The sequence below is a fragment of the Parathielavia appendiculata genome, assembly GCF_033297405.1.
Source record: "Parathielavia appendiculata strain CBS 731.68 unplaced genomic scaffold N657scaffold_7, whole genome shotgun sequence".
Taxonomy (NCBI): Eukaryota; Fungi; Ascomycota; class Sordariomycetes; order Sordariales; family Chaetomiaceae; genus Parathielavia; species Parathielavia appendiculata.
The window spans coordinates 581943-598190 of record NW_026944226.1 but is presented as its reverse complement, the minus strand read 5'-3'; the positions used below and the strand labels follow the sequence as shown (position 1 = coordinate 598190).

Sequence of the window (16248 nt, the reverse complement as noted above, 5' to 3'; positions counted from 1 at the left end):
TCTAGCAACACGTCCCAATGGACTTCTCGACATGATGCTTCCATGGGTACCCGCAAGCATGCTGTCCAGCCGCCTTCCTGAACAACACTGAATGCTACCAAAGGTGCTTCCAAGTGGAGTCTGTCGAAGATGCATCTCGTGATGCTTGGCGGCTGTTTTGAAACGCATTTATCCGGTTTTATGGCGACTACCACTGACAACAACCCTCCGTGACTTGAAAGAGCTAGCGAGGCCGAGTCGACCCGGAAGGGTGCCATCATTGTGGACACAAGCTGGCTCTCTCCCTGGACCATTTGTTGATCCCTTTTCTGCCGGTTGACTTAGACTCCATATTGCTTGCATGGTGAGACGTACCCGGGAGTGCCGAGAAGCCAAGACGCTTGCAACCTGGTCAGCTTGAGCTTGGCTCGAGACAAGCTTTTTGGCATGTTCAGCCCAGATCTTGGTTTTCCAGCTGGAGCGTGGCATGTGGCATGGTTCCGACCTCGACGTATTCGCATTATTGAGGTGTCCCAAAGTCAGTCCACTACTTGCCCGATTCAAGCATCAAAGGAACAAGGCCAGGCTAACCGTCGCTACCTCATCGGAACCGATGCATGGTACCGCTCGGGTTTGGGAAGGGACTGTGGAGGCTCGCTGGCATCCTGGTGTCCATCATTTGTTTGAGACGGGGGCGGAGATGCCGTGATTGGGTCCCTTATGGCCATAAGCGGCGACAAGCCCCCAGCCCGGTCATGACGAAATTGCCGAAGATATCTCCGGGCAACCTACCTAAGAAGGGAACTACCGCACGAGTACCTCTTCCCCCGGACATGGGCGTCCAACTTCGGACTTAGCCGTTCACATTGCAAAATACCCGAGTACGACGGAGCAAGGTCTTGCGGGCAGGCAATACCTGGGGGTTATGGCATCAAATGCCGAACGGAAAGGCTAAAGTGCCTTAGACGTTATCATGGTTTGAGAGATCTAAGACCTCGCGGATGTGTCGAATCATTCCAGGAAGGCAACATTGAATGGTATTGGCCGGTGTATATCCGATCTGAAAACCACATGAGCTGCTCTGGTCGAACAAAGCCAAACACCTCTTGAACACTTATCGACGCTGATGGTTCTGCTAGTATCATGTCCGACACTAGAACTATGTTATCGGATGGTATGCAACAACATGTGTGGGTAAAGACATAGGCATAAGACTGCTTCTATATGGCGGAGCCCAAGAGCAAGCTTTCCGACGAACCATTGAGATCCTCGTTGAATATGCAGCCGATCCGACCGGAATCCTCCATTTGATTTAGTAGTTCATAATAGCCAACCTTCAAGTTGTTATGGAATACCTGCTAGGGGTCTAGGGTACTTTAAAGCCAGGCCCGTTATAGTATTTGGTTATTATTCTCGAAGTAGGGAAGAAAACCAAGACCGGGTTAACATTGGGAGGTACAGAAAGTCGACCTTGCATTATTATCTCTATCAAACCTACCGACCTACTGATAGCCAGTAAGTAAGTTTCAGCTCGTCAAATGGTTCCATAGGACAGGCCTTCGCGATCTAAGCCGAAGTACTGTAGAAGATAAGACACTCCTAGGTCTCTTAACTGACTCGTTCCAAGGCGTATTCCAACGTTATCGTCCAACTTGAGTTGCTAATGAAGCTAAAAGATCCGGACCTGCCCGATTCTCTGTTATGGGACGTTGTAGAAGTTGGAGATTCCAAGTTCATAACCCTTCGATACGCCGCTTACTACCTAGAGTACCTAGCCAATAGCGCCCATGGCAAAGACAACTCTGCGCGGCATGATCGCAAAGAAGTGGTACGAACCTGAGCATATCAGTGTGCAGATTATATCCTCGAACGCGGCATGCAGACTTTGGGGCTGCTTCCCATGGCTGAAGCGAAACCACACAAGATGTTGCCATCATGATTGGCTGCCACCTGAATTGATGAGACAAGATTCACACAGATCCTTGAGCTCGAAGCTCCGGAATTATTAATCCGTCACGCTCTCGGTTTGCTCTTCTTGCCTTGACAACTCATGAGTGGACTCAAAACCGATGCAGGCCAGGGTCCGCATGTCGACAAGCCGTGAGCTCCCAGCTATGTGACTGTGTCTGGTCCTTAATAATGGGCATGTGGCACTTGCCTGAAAAACTGCATGCTTATTCTTTGTTCAAGTGATTGTCTGATACCTTGACTGTTCAGCTTCGGGTCCTGCTTCACAAAAAAAAGCAGAAGAACGAAAGAAAAATATAAAGTCGGAACACTAAGTACGACTTCAATGGAAGGCAGGAATTCATCGGCCTGTCAATAAAACGCCACCCTGATCATGACTCCAATCTGTCTCTCCTCCTCGCTGACATTTTCAGGTATGCCAGCGGAGAAGATTCGATCCATCTTGAGTTTCGGAACCGTGGCTTAGAAGTGGACAGTCCGCAATTCAGCCGGCAGTTGACTATTACTGGAGGATTGTTTAACAGAGTACTATTTGCGTAGGGGGTATCGCTCTGCAGTCAAACCTTATCATCCCTCCGGTATTGTAGCCGGCGGCAAACTCCTCTCCCTCAGAGAGCCCACTCGTCCATGTCATCCCCCTTCTTGACAAACGGCTCATCGATTCCGCGGATCGCATACTCGCTGCACAGAATACTGCATTCCCTTCGTCAGCACGGCATTCATATCACCAACCAGCACGTCAGAAAGAAAACAACATAACTTACCACGCCGAAGCAACCAACGCATCCAGCTCGGCAATCATAGCCTCCCTCTTCTCCCCACCAACCAGCCCCTTACTAATCTGCACCTGACACTCCCTGATCCTCTTGGCCTTGGCCGCGCCGCTCTGCTCCAGCACCCTCCGGCCCAGACAATCCGAGTGGAACGCGTGCTGGCAGGGAAACACAAAGAACTGCCGGCTAAGCAGCGGCAGCCCGCACGCGTAGCACCGCTCGCCCGGTTCTACGATGGCATACCGCCTGTCGAGCGCAGCAATGTCAATTTTGATATTGGCGGCCGTCTGGCTCGACTCGTCCATCTCGCGCCGCAGCGCGTCAATGTTGCGACTATAGTCCTCGAGCGCGGCGCAAATCTCGTCCTTGAAGTCGTCGATGACGACAAAATCGGGAAAAAAGGGGATGAGGTCCTCGATCTTGAGCAGGTCGCAGCGCTTAAGGAACTCGATGGCTGTCTTGATGCTGCCGCCCGACTGCTGCGAGATGACCTTTTTGGCGACGGCCAACCAGAGCTTTTTGCGAAGCGCCGGGTTGGACATGGGCCGGTCGGCGATGATGGAGGCGAGCTCGACCTCATCATTGGCCAGAGCGAGGTTGACGGCTTGCACGTACTGGCCCATGCTGGTGTATATCCGGGCGCACGAAAGGACGCGCCGGTTTTGGATGCATAGCCGGAGCGCAAAATCTGGGTCAAACTTTGGCTCGTCGCCTTGCGACTCAAGGTACGACAGCAGGGCCGACTCGTCCTTGGATGGGTGGGAGGCGTAGATGGAGACCAGTGTGTTGTGCACAGCCGAGTCTGTCGAGCCAAGCTGGTTGACCACATACTGGAGGTAGCGGATGGCCTGATTCTGGGCTAAATGCCCTTTGTAGTTGCGGTCATACTCGAGCATTGCCGGGATGAGGTTACGAGGGTTGAGGTTGCTCTGCCGCATCAAGACCTCGACCAGTTCCGTCGCCGCATGCGTCATAAGCACGCTGCTGTACCGGTAAAAGACCTCGGCATCTGTCTGCCTCTTGAGCACCTTCAGCGCCTCCGACCACCGCTCCCGCTGGACCCAGTACGAGAGGACATAGTTGTAGTCGTTCACCGCGTTGGCATAGAACAGCAGCTCCTCTTCCCGGCCATGGCTGCTGATGACATCGTAGACTGTCTTACGGTCCAGATCGGATTTGTGCCTGTTTACGAAGGCTTGGAACTCGGCTCGGACCGCGTCCAGCTGCTCCCTCGTCTGCGTCGTGTTTAGTGTGTCGGACAGCTCGGCCCCTGTGACGATGGTGTCGTCGAGCGAGTTCAGCTTAGCCATGAACACCTCTACCAGCCACGCCGCAATCATGACCCGCTGCATGATGGACGACTTTTTGTACGTGCTCAGCTTAGTCAAGAGATACTCGCGGAGGGCGTCTGGCTGGTCATTGTCGATGAAGGTGAGCGCCACCTCTTCAAATGGCTTGCTGCTCTTGCCATAGACGCCTGCAGCGTCGTTGTACTGCCTCTTGCTGACAAGATAATCTCCCGAAGCGATGGCGACAGCGTCTTTTTGTGCCGGTGTGTGCGCATACTGGAGCGCGGCGTCGAACCGCTGCATTTGCAGCATGATCTTCCAGATATCCCTGTCCTCGTCTCGCGGGACAATCTCGAATATCGTCCGCGGAGTGAAGACCCAGAAGGTGCTCTTCTGCAGATCCACACACAGGCCAACCGCCTTCTGCCCGGGGTCCAGGATAGTCTGATCGTAGACAATCGACCCCGTAAGTCGGTTCGCGATCACCACTCGAGCCCCGATAAGGCAAATAACGTGCCACTGCGTGAGCGCAATGGCATCGATGTATTCGGTCGACACCTGCCTCCTCCCGGGCCCCTCAGGGCTCGCCAACTGCGCCCTCGGAAGCAACTTTGCCTCGGCAAACACCTTATTTCCCAACTCAGTGCCGGCCCCATCGGCCAACAACTTCCCATGATAGACTCCATGCGGCGACAACCACGCAAACGCCCTCTCGGCCACTTCATCCTCCCTCGAAGAGAACCTCAGCCCCTCCTGCGCATCCGGCGAAACCACCAGCATGGACGCAGCCGCCGCCGACGCCCTGCTCAGCTCGTGCACCACAGGCTGCTCGCCCTCAAACAGCTTCGAATAAATCGACGCGCTGCCATCATGGCCCCTCCCAACCTTGCCCACAAAATGGCACAGCCTGCTCTGGGTGGCAATCAGCAACCTCCTCACGTCCTGCTTTCCGCCGCCGGCAGGAGGTACCGGCACCCAGTCCACCCACAGCCCCGTGACCGGCCCGCCGTCGGGCACCCTGTGCAGCAGCTTGACATACTTGTCCTCCTTGCGATAAAACTCGGTCGACGTCTCGACAAACGCCTCGTAAACATTCCCATCTGCCGCGCCAATCAGAATCTCCCTCGTCGACGAAGTCGGCAAGGCAGGGCTCCACGCCACGGCCTCGATGACGACGCCCTTCAGCCGCGCGAGCGGGCGGGGGTTGCGCGACTGCGAGTGCAAATAGTAATTATCGCCGTTCGCCGTACAAATCAACAGATGAGACGCGGTCGGATCGAGAAACATTTTTCGAATGACGCCCGTCTCGGTGGGCTTTTTGGCTTGAGGCAGGTCGATGTCGTCGATGTCGTCGGGCTTGTTGAGGTCGATACGGAGGATGCGGCCGTTGGCGAGGGCCAGCACCAGCACGTTGTTGGCTGCCGCGCCGGCGACAAAGTCGACCGTGATGGAGAAGACGAGCTCGACGCGCTGGACGTCGAAGATGGGCAGCGCGGCGTCGTCGGCGGCCGCGGCGAGGTTGGCTACCGCTTCGGCGGCTGCAAAGCCGCTAGACGGATCGAGCGCCATGGGGTGCTGTTTGAGCTGTTCAAGCGCTGCGCATGGCGGGAGTTTGGTTGCTGGTGATGCGCCCGGATTAATAGCTGCTCAAGTCGGGTTCCGGGACCGCGGAGGCGGGAGCTTAGGTTGATCGTTGGTGTTCCGGTACTCCGTACCTTCCAGGCTGCAGTTGCGGGTTGAAACGGTGAAAGTGGAGTAGGACTGGAAGCTGCAGTGGGTTCCAATGGTGCGTCATTCCTTGAAGCTGGGTCCTCACAGTCGCTCGGGAGTCGGGTGCCAGCTGCGAACGGAACAAACCCCTGACCCCCCTTGAATGGGCTGCAGCTCTCGACTCCAACTCACTGCAGTCTTCAACCATCTGTTACCTTGAAGCGAGGTGCTTTCAAGTAGGTTCTCTAAAGAGTCAGTGGTGAATAAACATCATTACCCTGGCCAAAGCTAGCAGTCATGCAACCCCGAGGTAATCTATGTACACAGAAGAGCTAGTCGGGTATCTACAACGCCCAAAGAATGACAAAAACAGCCACAAACCGCTGTATTGTGTAATAATCCCACCCCCCCCCCTACACCCACATTCAGCCTCGACAAATACCCCCTTCTCACTGACCCCATTCGTCCCTGCGGGCAGTAAAAGCCACAGTATTTACCCAATCTTCATTCGTCATTTCATGCCGTCTCCTCAGACCGGATGGTCCTCCCTCCAATGGTGCTCTCATCCCCACTATTGTACCCCGTCACCTCGGCACTCTCATTCAGCGTCCTGGCGGACCACTGCCCGGGCACCGTCGGCTTTCTGGCGACGACGACGCGCAGCTTAATCACAAATGAGTCGACGCGCGCCGGGTCGTCGGCCACCATCCTCGTCTCGCGGGCCACCTTGTCGCACAGGTCGCGCACCTCGTCGGCGTCCCACCCCAGATACTTTGTCAGCAGGCGCAGGCACAGGGCCTCGATGCCCGTGACGATGGAGAAGAGCCAGAACTTGCCGTAGCTGCTGTTCTCGCGCGACCCGATGCCCAGGTCGTAAACCGTCTCCTGCACGTCGACGAAGCCCGCCTTCATCAGCATGTCCCCACCCAGGAGGTGCCGCGAGTCGTGCGGCTTGCCGGCAAGCGCCGCGGCCTCGAGCACTGCGTTGATCAGGATGCGCGGCGCCGAGCCCTCCGGGAAAAAGGACAGGTAGTTCCTGTCGGCGAACAAGTCTTCCCAATCAACCACCTCAATCCAGCCGCCCGGTTTGAGGCATGCGAAGGCTTGGCTGTAGACGAAGGGCCATTTGGAGAAGGCGCCTTCCATGTTGCGGAAGTGCACCAGATCGACCGTGTTTGCGGGGCGGATCCATTCCTCCTCGGCGTTCTCGATGTGGAACTCAATGTTGAAGGGAACCTGGTGTGTGGGCTGGATGGGCGCAATGTCGGTGCCGAACACTTCGCACTGCGGGTACTTCTCGGCCATGCCGATAGCCCATTCCCCTATGCCGGTGCCAATGTCAAGAATGTAGCGGGGGTTCTCGAGCGGAACCGTGGTCAGCTCGAGGTCAAAGACCTTCAGGAAGACCTGGTGGATGACATATTGGCGTGTCTGCTCCGTCTGGTCGATGGGCAGGAAGTAGTCTCCGCAGTATTGCCGCCCGTGTTCCACGACAAAATCGAAATCCTCGGCATACAGTGTTCGAGCCGAGTCACTGGATGCCGGTCAGTACCTGCGTATTCTCCCATCTCAACACAACGACAGTAGGAGAGGCAAGCTCACATCGTCGCCGAGTCGTGCCCGTTTTCGTATGGGCTCTCGACCTGGTGAGTGGGCAGGCCGCGGGGATACATGCTCATGGCGTAGACGGACCGGGAGTAACCGTCTCCCTCAGCTGCCGTGTCCGCCTCGTCGTCGCCGTCTTCGTCCACCTCTAAACCTGTTTCCTCAATCCCCTGTGCTAGCATTGCACGAACCTCTGGAGACATATAGCTATCGTCGGCCTTGATGGGATCTGTGTTTGCGTATGGCGGTCGGTTGGGTAAGTGTTCCCTCGATGGTGTCTCCCGTATTGCGCAGCAGTACCCTGATTGCCCCGAGCCCATTGCTTCCTATTCTGGCGGACACCCTATAACTCTAGGATTGGCGGTTGGGCGCCGCTTGTTCCCCATTAGACTATCCGCAGACGTTCTGTTCAGCCGAAGTGATGGTAATGCATGCGAGTAAGGCTTAAGTTTTCCGTGATGCTGCCGATCGAGTTCTGATGTCGATAGGCTCTGGCCGCGGACCAGGAAGCGCGCTGTCGTGAGTCTGCCGGGGATTGTCGCCTCAAAATGGAGTTGAAGCCAAGGATGGCGAGGCGGGCGTGGTTGGAGATCGGCGCAGGGGCCGCTCCGTGAATCGTTGCCGTCCTAGATCGCTGGCCTAATCCCAATGCCCGGATCCGTCACTTTCTCATTGTCTATGTGAAGGGGAGAAGAGCCGATGGACGTGCACGACGGAGCAAACGGGAGGAGCTCTGGCTCGGCGCGCAATTAATAGTGCAGGCCGTCCCAGACTAACGACAAAGCAGCTAGACGGCGCGTGGCCGGCGCCGGCGCCAGGGCACAGAGGACAGGGCTGCTTTGAGGACCTTCCAGGCTGCTCTTGGCCGCTGCCAAAGCCCCACCAGTCCAGGAGGTACGTGACCTGCGGAGACGCCAAGAGGTACCTGAGGTGGGGCTCTCCTTCCCCAAGTATGGATCCGTACAGTACTTCGTCCCGGCTGGTGACCCTGAACTCGACATGAACGAAAGTCCGAAACTGAAATGCAACTCACATGGCAAGTCGCACGCCTTTGGTCTGGTATCTACCATTTCCCACTGTTGTCTGTCACAACTATACCTGTCGCCCGCCTTCTCGGCCGAACCAGAACTCCGATTATTGACGCCGGCGTGTTGCGCTGGAAGACATCGGAGCTCCCTTGCTAAGATACCTACCGGAGAATGGCATGCAAGAATGCGGGAGCCGAAATCCCTCGCAGTGGGTTCCAAATGACAAACCACTGCACTGTCTGGCAGACATAAACAGCAAGTCAGTGACACAAAAAGGCCGAGTCCTGCATCAGCGAGCGCGATGCCGAGAGCGTACGGCGCATGATATCTCTGCTCATCAGTGCTCTCGTCTTCCAAACCCCCGATTTCTCTCGGGGTGGCTGACCCCCTCAAACCGGTGAGACGGCGCCAACACGGCACCTAACGAAGCCGCTTCACCAATTCGTGGTAGAAACAAAGGCTCTGGACCACAAAAAGCGGGGCAGCCACTGCAATGGGCTAAAGCCAGAATCCGAGGGGCTGCGGGAGGCCAGGACTAGAATGGCTTGGAAAAAAAAAAAGAGATACGCCTTCGAAATCGCTTCGAGATGATGATTAATTACAGCCGTCCCGTGGTTGGCTGTGATAATAAACTGGGCCGGGCTCATGTCAAGCCCAGCAGAGTCGACTCGACCCGACAGCGTGGGTACGGAATGCCGAGCGCAAACACTGCGCCACTGGAAGCTGTCTGTGGTCAGCCAGCAGCTTGGGAACGACGGTCATGGCATTCGTTGGCTGCGGTGGAGCATGGCCCCGTCCCCGACCATTGGGGCGGAAATGGCGGACACTCCTCGAAGGGGTACGGTGAATGCTGGGGAGGCCGAATTCCCGGGATTGGTGAGCTGCCGGCGTGGGTGTCCAACTGCGAACTGCCACGACAAACGCAGTCAACCAGCAAAAATCTACCCTTCCTACGGAGCTGGGAACCGGGCCCAGAGCGCATGACTGATTCCCCAATCGATGTTTCCTTGTGCATGCAGGTAATGTGGAGCAAGGTGAGAAACGGAACCCAAGCGGATGAAAGCTCTTTGTTCCGGCCCAGTACCGAACTCTGTCGACCATGGACTCCGTACAGAGGGATCAAACTGCGCAGCCAAGATGTCATCCATCAACAGTCGACTCACTCCACAACGGAATGGACCTCGTACTTCCGACCACACCAAGAGAAGCTCAGAGAGGCTGCCCAGCTTCCAGAGCCGGCAAAGCGGTCACTCTCCTGAGAACCACTGCCCCATCCCCCGACGGCTCCGGTGACATCGGAGGCACGGATGCACTCTGTGGAAAAGAAATGCAAGCAAGCAATTTTCTTGGGAACAGCAGCACGTCAGTCAACCCAAGGGTGACAAGCTAACGCACCTGACAAGCTTGTCTGATCAGCGCCACCAACCGCTCAGTCGGGTCAATGGACGTCGCCTGACGTCCAATGTACGAGCCATGTGTGTACAATACATGCAGTGCCTTGCACACTAGGGCGTTTTACCTGGACGCACGGCGCCCTATCGAAACTTTGCGCAAGATACTTAGTCTCCTATTCCCAATATTCGGTGTCTCCCACCTTAACATAGCCAATTTCCACGCACAAAGGCGCTCTCCTCGAAACACCCCTGCATCTCCTCTCCTCATCATGAATCTCACGCCAGTCGACACCCCAATTCCAGCCCTAGCATCCTTTGCCATTCACTTCCCCATTTCCCCCTTCCCTCCCCATCCATTTCCCATCCCGCTCCCTCGGCGGCGGCGGATGATCCCACACAAACTCCTCGTCACCCTCCACGGTCCCCGCCGCCGTCACCACCGGAAACGGGCTCAGCACCTTCCCAATATCCCCCCACCACCTCTCTCCAAACCGCCGATACCATTCCACCGTGACCCTCAACCCCTCTTCAAACCCGGTCTTCTGCACCCAGCCCAGCCTTTTCAGTTTCCCCGAGTCAATCGCATAACGCTGGTCGTTGAACGGCCTATCGTGCGTGTACTTGACCCAGCGGGCGAACAACTCTTCTTCTTCTTCTGTGGTGGTGCTGGCGCCGTCCGCGTTGTTTCTTTTTGGGACGGTGACAGGGGCGATGCCTATCTCGGCGAGCAGCTTCCTGCACAGTGCGAGGTTGCTGATCTCGTCGGCGGAGCCGACGTTGTAGGTCTGCCCCGGCTGGCCGCGGTGCAGGATCGTGTCGAAGGCGTCGGCGGCGTCGGCCGCATACAAGTATCGCCGCTGGTTCGAGCCGTCGCCGTGTAGCACGACGGGCTTGTTGCGCGCGAGGAGGCAGGTGAATTTGGGTATGATCTTCTCCGGGTACTGGTGCGGGCCATAGACGTTGTTGCTGCGCACGATGATGGCGGGCAGCTTGAAGCTCTTTTGGTACGAGTGGACCAGCATCTCGGCCGCCGCCTTGCTGGCCGCGTAGGGGTTGGTCGGGGCTAGGATGCTCGACTCCAGCCGGTCGTCGTCGCCCCGTGCCACCTCGCCGTACACCTCGTCGGTCGACACGTGGATGAAGCGGTTGACTGTGCCGACCTTCTTGGCGCTCTCGAGCAGCACGTGCGTGCCGTACACGTTGGTGTGCGTGAACGTGTACGAATTGCCGAAGCTCAGGTCGACGTGCGACTGCGCCGCGAAGTGGAAGACGGTGTCGATGCTGTGCCGCTCCAGGCAGGCAAGCACCTCGGACGGGTTGGTCACGTCGCCCTGGTAGAAAGTGAAGTTGCGCCGGTCGTTGAGCACGCGCGTGTTGTTGAGGGAAGCGCAGTAGTCCAGCTTGTCAAACGAGATGATGTTGTACGCGTGCGGGTAGGTGAGCGTGAGGTGCCGGACGAGCCAGCATGCTCTGGCCATAGTCAGTCACTTTATGTAACTCGGCATGTAGGAGTCATGCTGTATCAAAGCCGCCGACGACATACATGAAGCCCGCGCCCCCCGTCACCATGATGTTCTTGACTTCAGGCAGGGGCTCAAACTTGGTGGTGCCAATAAGCACCGGGGCCTCTCTCCAGATGCCATAGTCCTCGAAGAAGCTGTTCCTGTGGCGGAAGCCTGGATATGAACGCACCAATCGAGCTCAGCACCATGGACCGTTTTGAGCACGATTCCTAGACACACTCACCGTTGACAGGACCGATCGGCGACTCTGCCCGGTTTGAAATGGTCATGGCTCCTACGCAAAGCAGAGAGAGTCGAATAGAACCTTGAACTGAATTCGATGGTGCATCGCTCTGCGGAGGCCGAGGCAGGCCAGCTCAGGTTGGTCGAAACGAGCGGTCCTCTAAAGGAGGCGATGTAATCAGTTGAAATGGGCCTTCTTACTCGAAATGAAAGGAACTTTGACTTCTCCCATACCTTTTTCAATCCGAGGACTCGGACTGTACAAGTACAAGTACTCTAAGAGCCAGATGGCATCGATGCACCGAGTGTCCCGAGATGGCACCATGTCCAAGCATGGCAATGCACACTCGACGCGGAAGGAGGGCCAAAAGAGGAAACGAGCGGAAATGGGAGCTTGATGAGAGGGCAGCGACAGAAATAAGTTGCGCAACAAAAACTGGGAAGGAGCGCCACCCCAGGTCTGCTGGAAGACGGAGTGTGTCTCAAGCTGACATACCTTAAGGACCTGGTATTAGGCAGAGTTCAGCTTGTCCGACCTTCACTTGGCCCCCGTTGCTGGTTCTGTACCTTGGTTGCGCCGCGAGCCGTGATGAGGAAGATGGGATGAAGAATGCGCCCTTCAATTCTTCTCTTCTGCTTTGGATCCCCACCAATACGAGCACCCCACTTCCTTGTCTAATAACACGCAAACATCCGCGAATCTTTACCCAAGAGCATCAGAGGTATCCTGTCACCCCTGCCATCAGGGAGAGTGTAGAAAAAGCCTCCAGCTTTGCGCCAAATTTCCCAGAAAATCCTTTGTATAGACAGTGCTATCCACACCAGCCAGCCTCTCTATGATAACACCCCTGGGAGCTTATCCTGTCCCTTCGATTTCCTGGAAGCTCGCTGGAAACCCAAAAAAAAAAAAAAAAAGGCATGAAATATCTGACAAAGAAATGGTCATCAAATTCGCTGCGAAATATCCCCTGTTGGCCTATACACCCTATGCATTATGCACCTGTTCGTAAATCTCGCGCATCTTCTTGCATACCTTGCGCAGTCTCTCAAAGCGCGCCAGCTGCTCCTGGCAGTATATCTCTATCGAATCGTGCCACAGCACCTTTTCAATGTCGCGGCCGTAGCGGTCGATGATCCAACCCGGGTCCCCCCACATGCGCACATAGTGTTCCTCCTCGTCAGTTGCGAGGACTTCTGCCGCTTCGTCAAGCACGGCCGTCAGGTCCGGCTTGACGCCGTTATGGTGGAAGAACATGTAGTGGTGGGGGTCGTGCTCGAGCGGCAGGCGACCCGCCGTGTCGAGGAAGGCCGAGTCGGTGAGGAAGCGGGATATATGGGACTCTGTGAGGGTGCTGTCGTTGGGAACCGTCTCGTCCTCCCCGGCGTCTTGATTTTGTTTGGGGCCGGGCTTATGTCCTGCTCGTCTTTGTTTGACGTTGGGTTTATGCTCGAATTTGGAGACCTTTTGCCGCCTTGAATGCGCGGTGCTTCGTCTCGCCCTGGCCGCGGGGTTGCTCTCGGATTCGTCGTTGGCTTTGTCATGAACTTCGTCATTCTTGGCCTTCTCGATGGCGGCCATGACAGTGCGGTAGTCCTCCGACGGGTCCATTTGCTGCATGAACATGCCCCTCCAGTTGCCCTTGACAGTCCGCCCGTGCGACTTGGGCATCGTCTTGACGTCCCAGTATCCCTTCTTCAGGCCGATGCCCTGTTTCATCCATGCGGTTGGCTGCCGGTATACCCCCTTCCTCCGCAGCGCGTCCAACACCAGCGCAGCTTGGAAGAACGTCTCCTTGTCCCCTTCCCCAGGACCGTGTTGGTTTAGCATGGAATAGTAGTGGTCCGGCCCATTGTAGTTGTAGTAGGCGGCCAGGAGGAGGGTATCAGCGTGGCGCGCCTTGTCGTATATCATGATGCCGCTCTCGGAGCTCGCGCGCGAGGCAATCGACGGGACCTTGATATCACCAGCGATCTTGTAGAACGCCGGCGCAACCTGGGACACCCAATAGTCGGGCCAGGTGATGAAGCCGGCCGAGATGAAGGGCTCGCGCGTGAAGAGATGGTCAGGACTGCGCACGGGCAGCGAATCGGCGTCGAGGAAAAGCACGTTCTGGAACGGCGAGGCTATGATGGAGATGAACTTCCACTGAAAGCGGTGCAGCTTTGGCACGACCTGGTGGTGTAAGCCCGCCCACAGGTCCTCCAGAAAGAGGCAAGAGGCGTTGTAGCGGGGGAGTGTCTCGGCGCACACCGATTCCACCCATGGCGAGTTCGAGTCGACGACGATCTGTATCGGGAGGCGCGAGCCAGCCTGCCGCGCCATCAGCACCATGGAGATGGCCTGCCCGAAGTTGCGCGCGCCGGCTGTCGACACGATGCCCGTGGTGCCGGCATCGTAGGGAAGATGACTGGCGAACTGAGGGAGCTGGCGCACGAAGGACGCGTGCGACTCGCGAAACTTGGCCTCGTCGGTTGCGTTCAGCACCAGGAGGTCTGAGCGCACGATGGAGGTGTCGGGCGTCCAATTGTCGTTGGGCGCTGAGCCATTGATTTCGGTGGGAGCCGCCACTACGCGAGTATTCTCGAGGCGCATAAAAAACTCGATCCACCAGTCGCTGGAGGTGTTGCGGATGTTGCTCGCGACATGGTATGGCGCACGGGGTGGGGGATCGTAGACGCGCGAGCGCACGAGGAGGTAGAGCAGTGTGGTGAATAGAGGAAGCATGAGAATGGCCGCTCTCCCCCTCGGCTTCCCACCGAAGAGGAATTTTCTCAGCATTAGATCGCTCGACCTGGCCCAGGGTCGCCCTGTGGCCAGGTTTCGGGCGTAATGTGGCGGGCAAGCGACAAGTCGGAATCGCGCGCGACAGGCGCTCGGCGGCGCTATTGCATCGGTCAGTTTGTCAGGACGACTGCCGGGCTTGCCGTGTCGCTGTTCTATGGCCTCTCGCGGGATGCAGCGGGTAATAACATGTCGCTGTCTCGGGGTCCAACATTGGGTTTGTTTCCGGCGATGTAGGGGCGCGGGAACTGGGGAACGAGAACGGCGGCGAAAGGATTCAATGCCAGGGCGCCAAGACTTTAAACCTACGTACTCCTTTTCCCTCACATGTCATGTCAGCATTCTGACGGCCAACGGACATCATTTGAGAATCAAGTTAAACAATTGGCGGTTGGATCGAGCCAAGCCGTTATGATCAGACAGATCCTGGACTCTCGTTAGGGGCAAAGATAATTAACATATCTGGACTGTGGGCGCCAAGTGGCGCCAGCTTCTTGTTTTCCAACCAATCATCTTACATAGAGTGCGAAATCTCGAAAATCTGGTTGACGATACCCACTTGCGGTAAGATCCGCACTTGTCCTCTACTCGGCATCCCAAGCCGAGATCTTTCCCCTTCGAGTTCCCCTTGAGTATGGAATACTCCGTACCTCCGTACGGACAACTGATTCCCCTCTCGAACCCTATCGCATTCCACTGACGTGGGACTAGCAAGCAATCGAGCGGAAATGCAACTATTCGATAAGCCCTGTGAGGTGCAGTGCTGGTGCAAGCTCAAGCTTGCCGTTGGACTCTGGCCGTGTCATCCATCACTCGACAGGCGGCCTCTTCAGAGTTCTGGGCCCCAACTTTGGCAGCCAGTTGGACCCCACGCAATTGCAGCCTAATGTTGGTATGGCTATTGACACTTGGCCGATGCCTTATCTGGGACATCAAGGACCTTTCGAGCCTTCAGATCCGACAGATTGACCAGAGAGATCCTGATGCGGCCTGACCTGAGACCCGAGATCTGAACTTCGTTGTGCGAGAGGCTTGACGTACCCATCAACCAGGGCTCAATGTTAGACGTAAGCTCAGAAAGAGAGTTCAACAAATTTGTCCTCCATCAATCGCAGCGGCCCGAACAGCAGGTTCCAGCATAACAGGCCGAATAGAGTTCCCCTTGACCTCGACAGCAGATCAATTGAGCAAATAAAATTTACCTCAAGGCAGGTAGCTATCTACGAGAACCAGAGCGGGTTTTATGCCGCGGGAGAAACGAACGTGCGAGGTCGGCTGGCTTGCGGTGGCCGGCCCCCAAAAGTGGCGGAACACCATCTCAAACTCAGCCAAATAGATGGGAGCGGCTGTCATGCGAGACTGGAATTGCGTATCGTGCGAGCGGTATATAAAGGCCGTGCGCACCGAATCGCCTGGTGGATGGGAGACGTGATGGGCTCGCTTCCATGGTCCAACAGTAGGGTGACAACTTTACCGGCTTATCCCCAGAGACTCACTCGCTTTATGGTTGCTCTAGATGGCCATTCGTCCCTTGGTGGCTTTTATTCTCTCTGCAACTGGCTTACCCTCCCCCGTCCATTCCTCCATGTCCCGCGCCTTGTACCTCGCTTATGTCTCTCAACGTTATCCCCCAAACTTGCACCTGACCTTTTCGTGCATCGCCTCATCCCAAGAGTCGAAACACAAACTCCGTCGCCTACAGATCCATCCTTCGTATCCCAGACGATACTCTTCCCCATCCTTGCTGTTGATCCTACTACGCCTCTCCCCTGCTTCGCCAGCCCCACTATCACTACCACCCCACCACACAGCTACTACCAATTAACCCAAAGTCCTCCTAGAATGACCTCCCTTACCAGCACCCTTTCCTCAACACCTTACCCAGTTTAGAATCTCGGCTCCGCCACAAGCAGCATGCAGTGCAGCTCTCTCCTTGCTACTGAAATCAGGCACCCCATCTCTCCGGCCCTCCTCT

General features: G+C 56.3%; 5 protein-coding genes across 5 annotated transcripts; 1 reads left to right on the top strand and 4 right to left on the bottom strand.

Moving 5' to 3' along the window:
- Positions 1 to 2176: 2176 nt before the first annotated feature.
- Positions 2177 to 5759, bottom strand: N657DRAFT_672201 (uncharacterized protein). The gene is made up of 2 exons (XM_062795626.1): positions 2712 to 5759; positions 2177 to 2640 (listed from the first exon to the last, which is right to left on the bottom strand). Exons 1-2 carry the CDS (start codon positions 5576 to 5578, stop codon positions 2556 to 2558), a joined length of 2952 nt encoding a protein of 983 aa, XP_062646946.1. The 5' UTR covers positions 5579 to 5759; the 3' UTR covers positions 2177 to 2555.
- Positions 5760 to 6235: 476 nt separating this feature from the next.
- Positions 6236 to 7527, bottom strand: N657DRAFT_573889 (S-adenosyl-L-methionine-dependent methyltransferase; the record flags this gene model as incomplete). Its single annotated transcript, XM_062788996.1, has 2 exons — positions 6236 to 7253; positions 7322 to 7527. The coding sequence occupies 2 exons, from the start codon at positions 7525 to 7527 to the stop codon at positions 6236 to 6238; spliced, it is 1224 nt and encodes a 407-aa protein (XP_062646945.1).
- Positions 7528 to 8666: 1139 nt separating this feature from the next.
- Positions 8667 to 9831, top strand: N657DRAFT_449721 (uncharacterized protein). The gene has a single exon (XM_062787439.1). It carries the CDS (start codon positions 8940 to 8942, stop codon positions 9609 to 9611), a length of 672 nt encoding a protein of 223 aa, XP_062646944.1. The 5' UTR covers positions 8667 to 8939; the 3' UTR covers positions 9612 to 9831.
- A 220-nt stretch (positions 9832 to 10051) lies between these two features.
- N657DRAFT_574524 (NAD(P)-binding protein) lies at positions 10052 to 11411 on the bottom strand (the record flags this gene model as incomplete). Its single annotated transcript, XM_062789032.1, has 2 exons — positions 10052 to 11216; positions 11290 to 11411. Coding segments are annotated over 2 exons (1287 nt in total), but the record flags the coding sequence as incomplete, so codon positions are not given.
- A 681-nt stretch (positions 11412 to 12092) lies between these two features.
- On the bottom strand, positions 12093 to 14675 carry N657DRAFT_645908 (glycosyltransferase family 71 protein). The gene has a single exon (XM_062793028.1). It carries the CDS (start codon positions 14268 to 14270, stop codon positions 12477 to 12479), a length of 1794 nt encoding a protein of 597 aa, XP_062646942.1. The 5' UTR covers positions 14271 to 14675; the 3' UTR covers positions 12093 to 12476.
- Positions 14676 to 16248: the final 1573 nt, after the last annotated feature.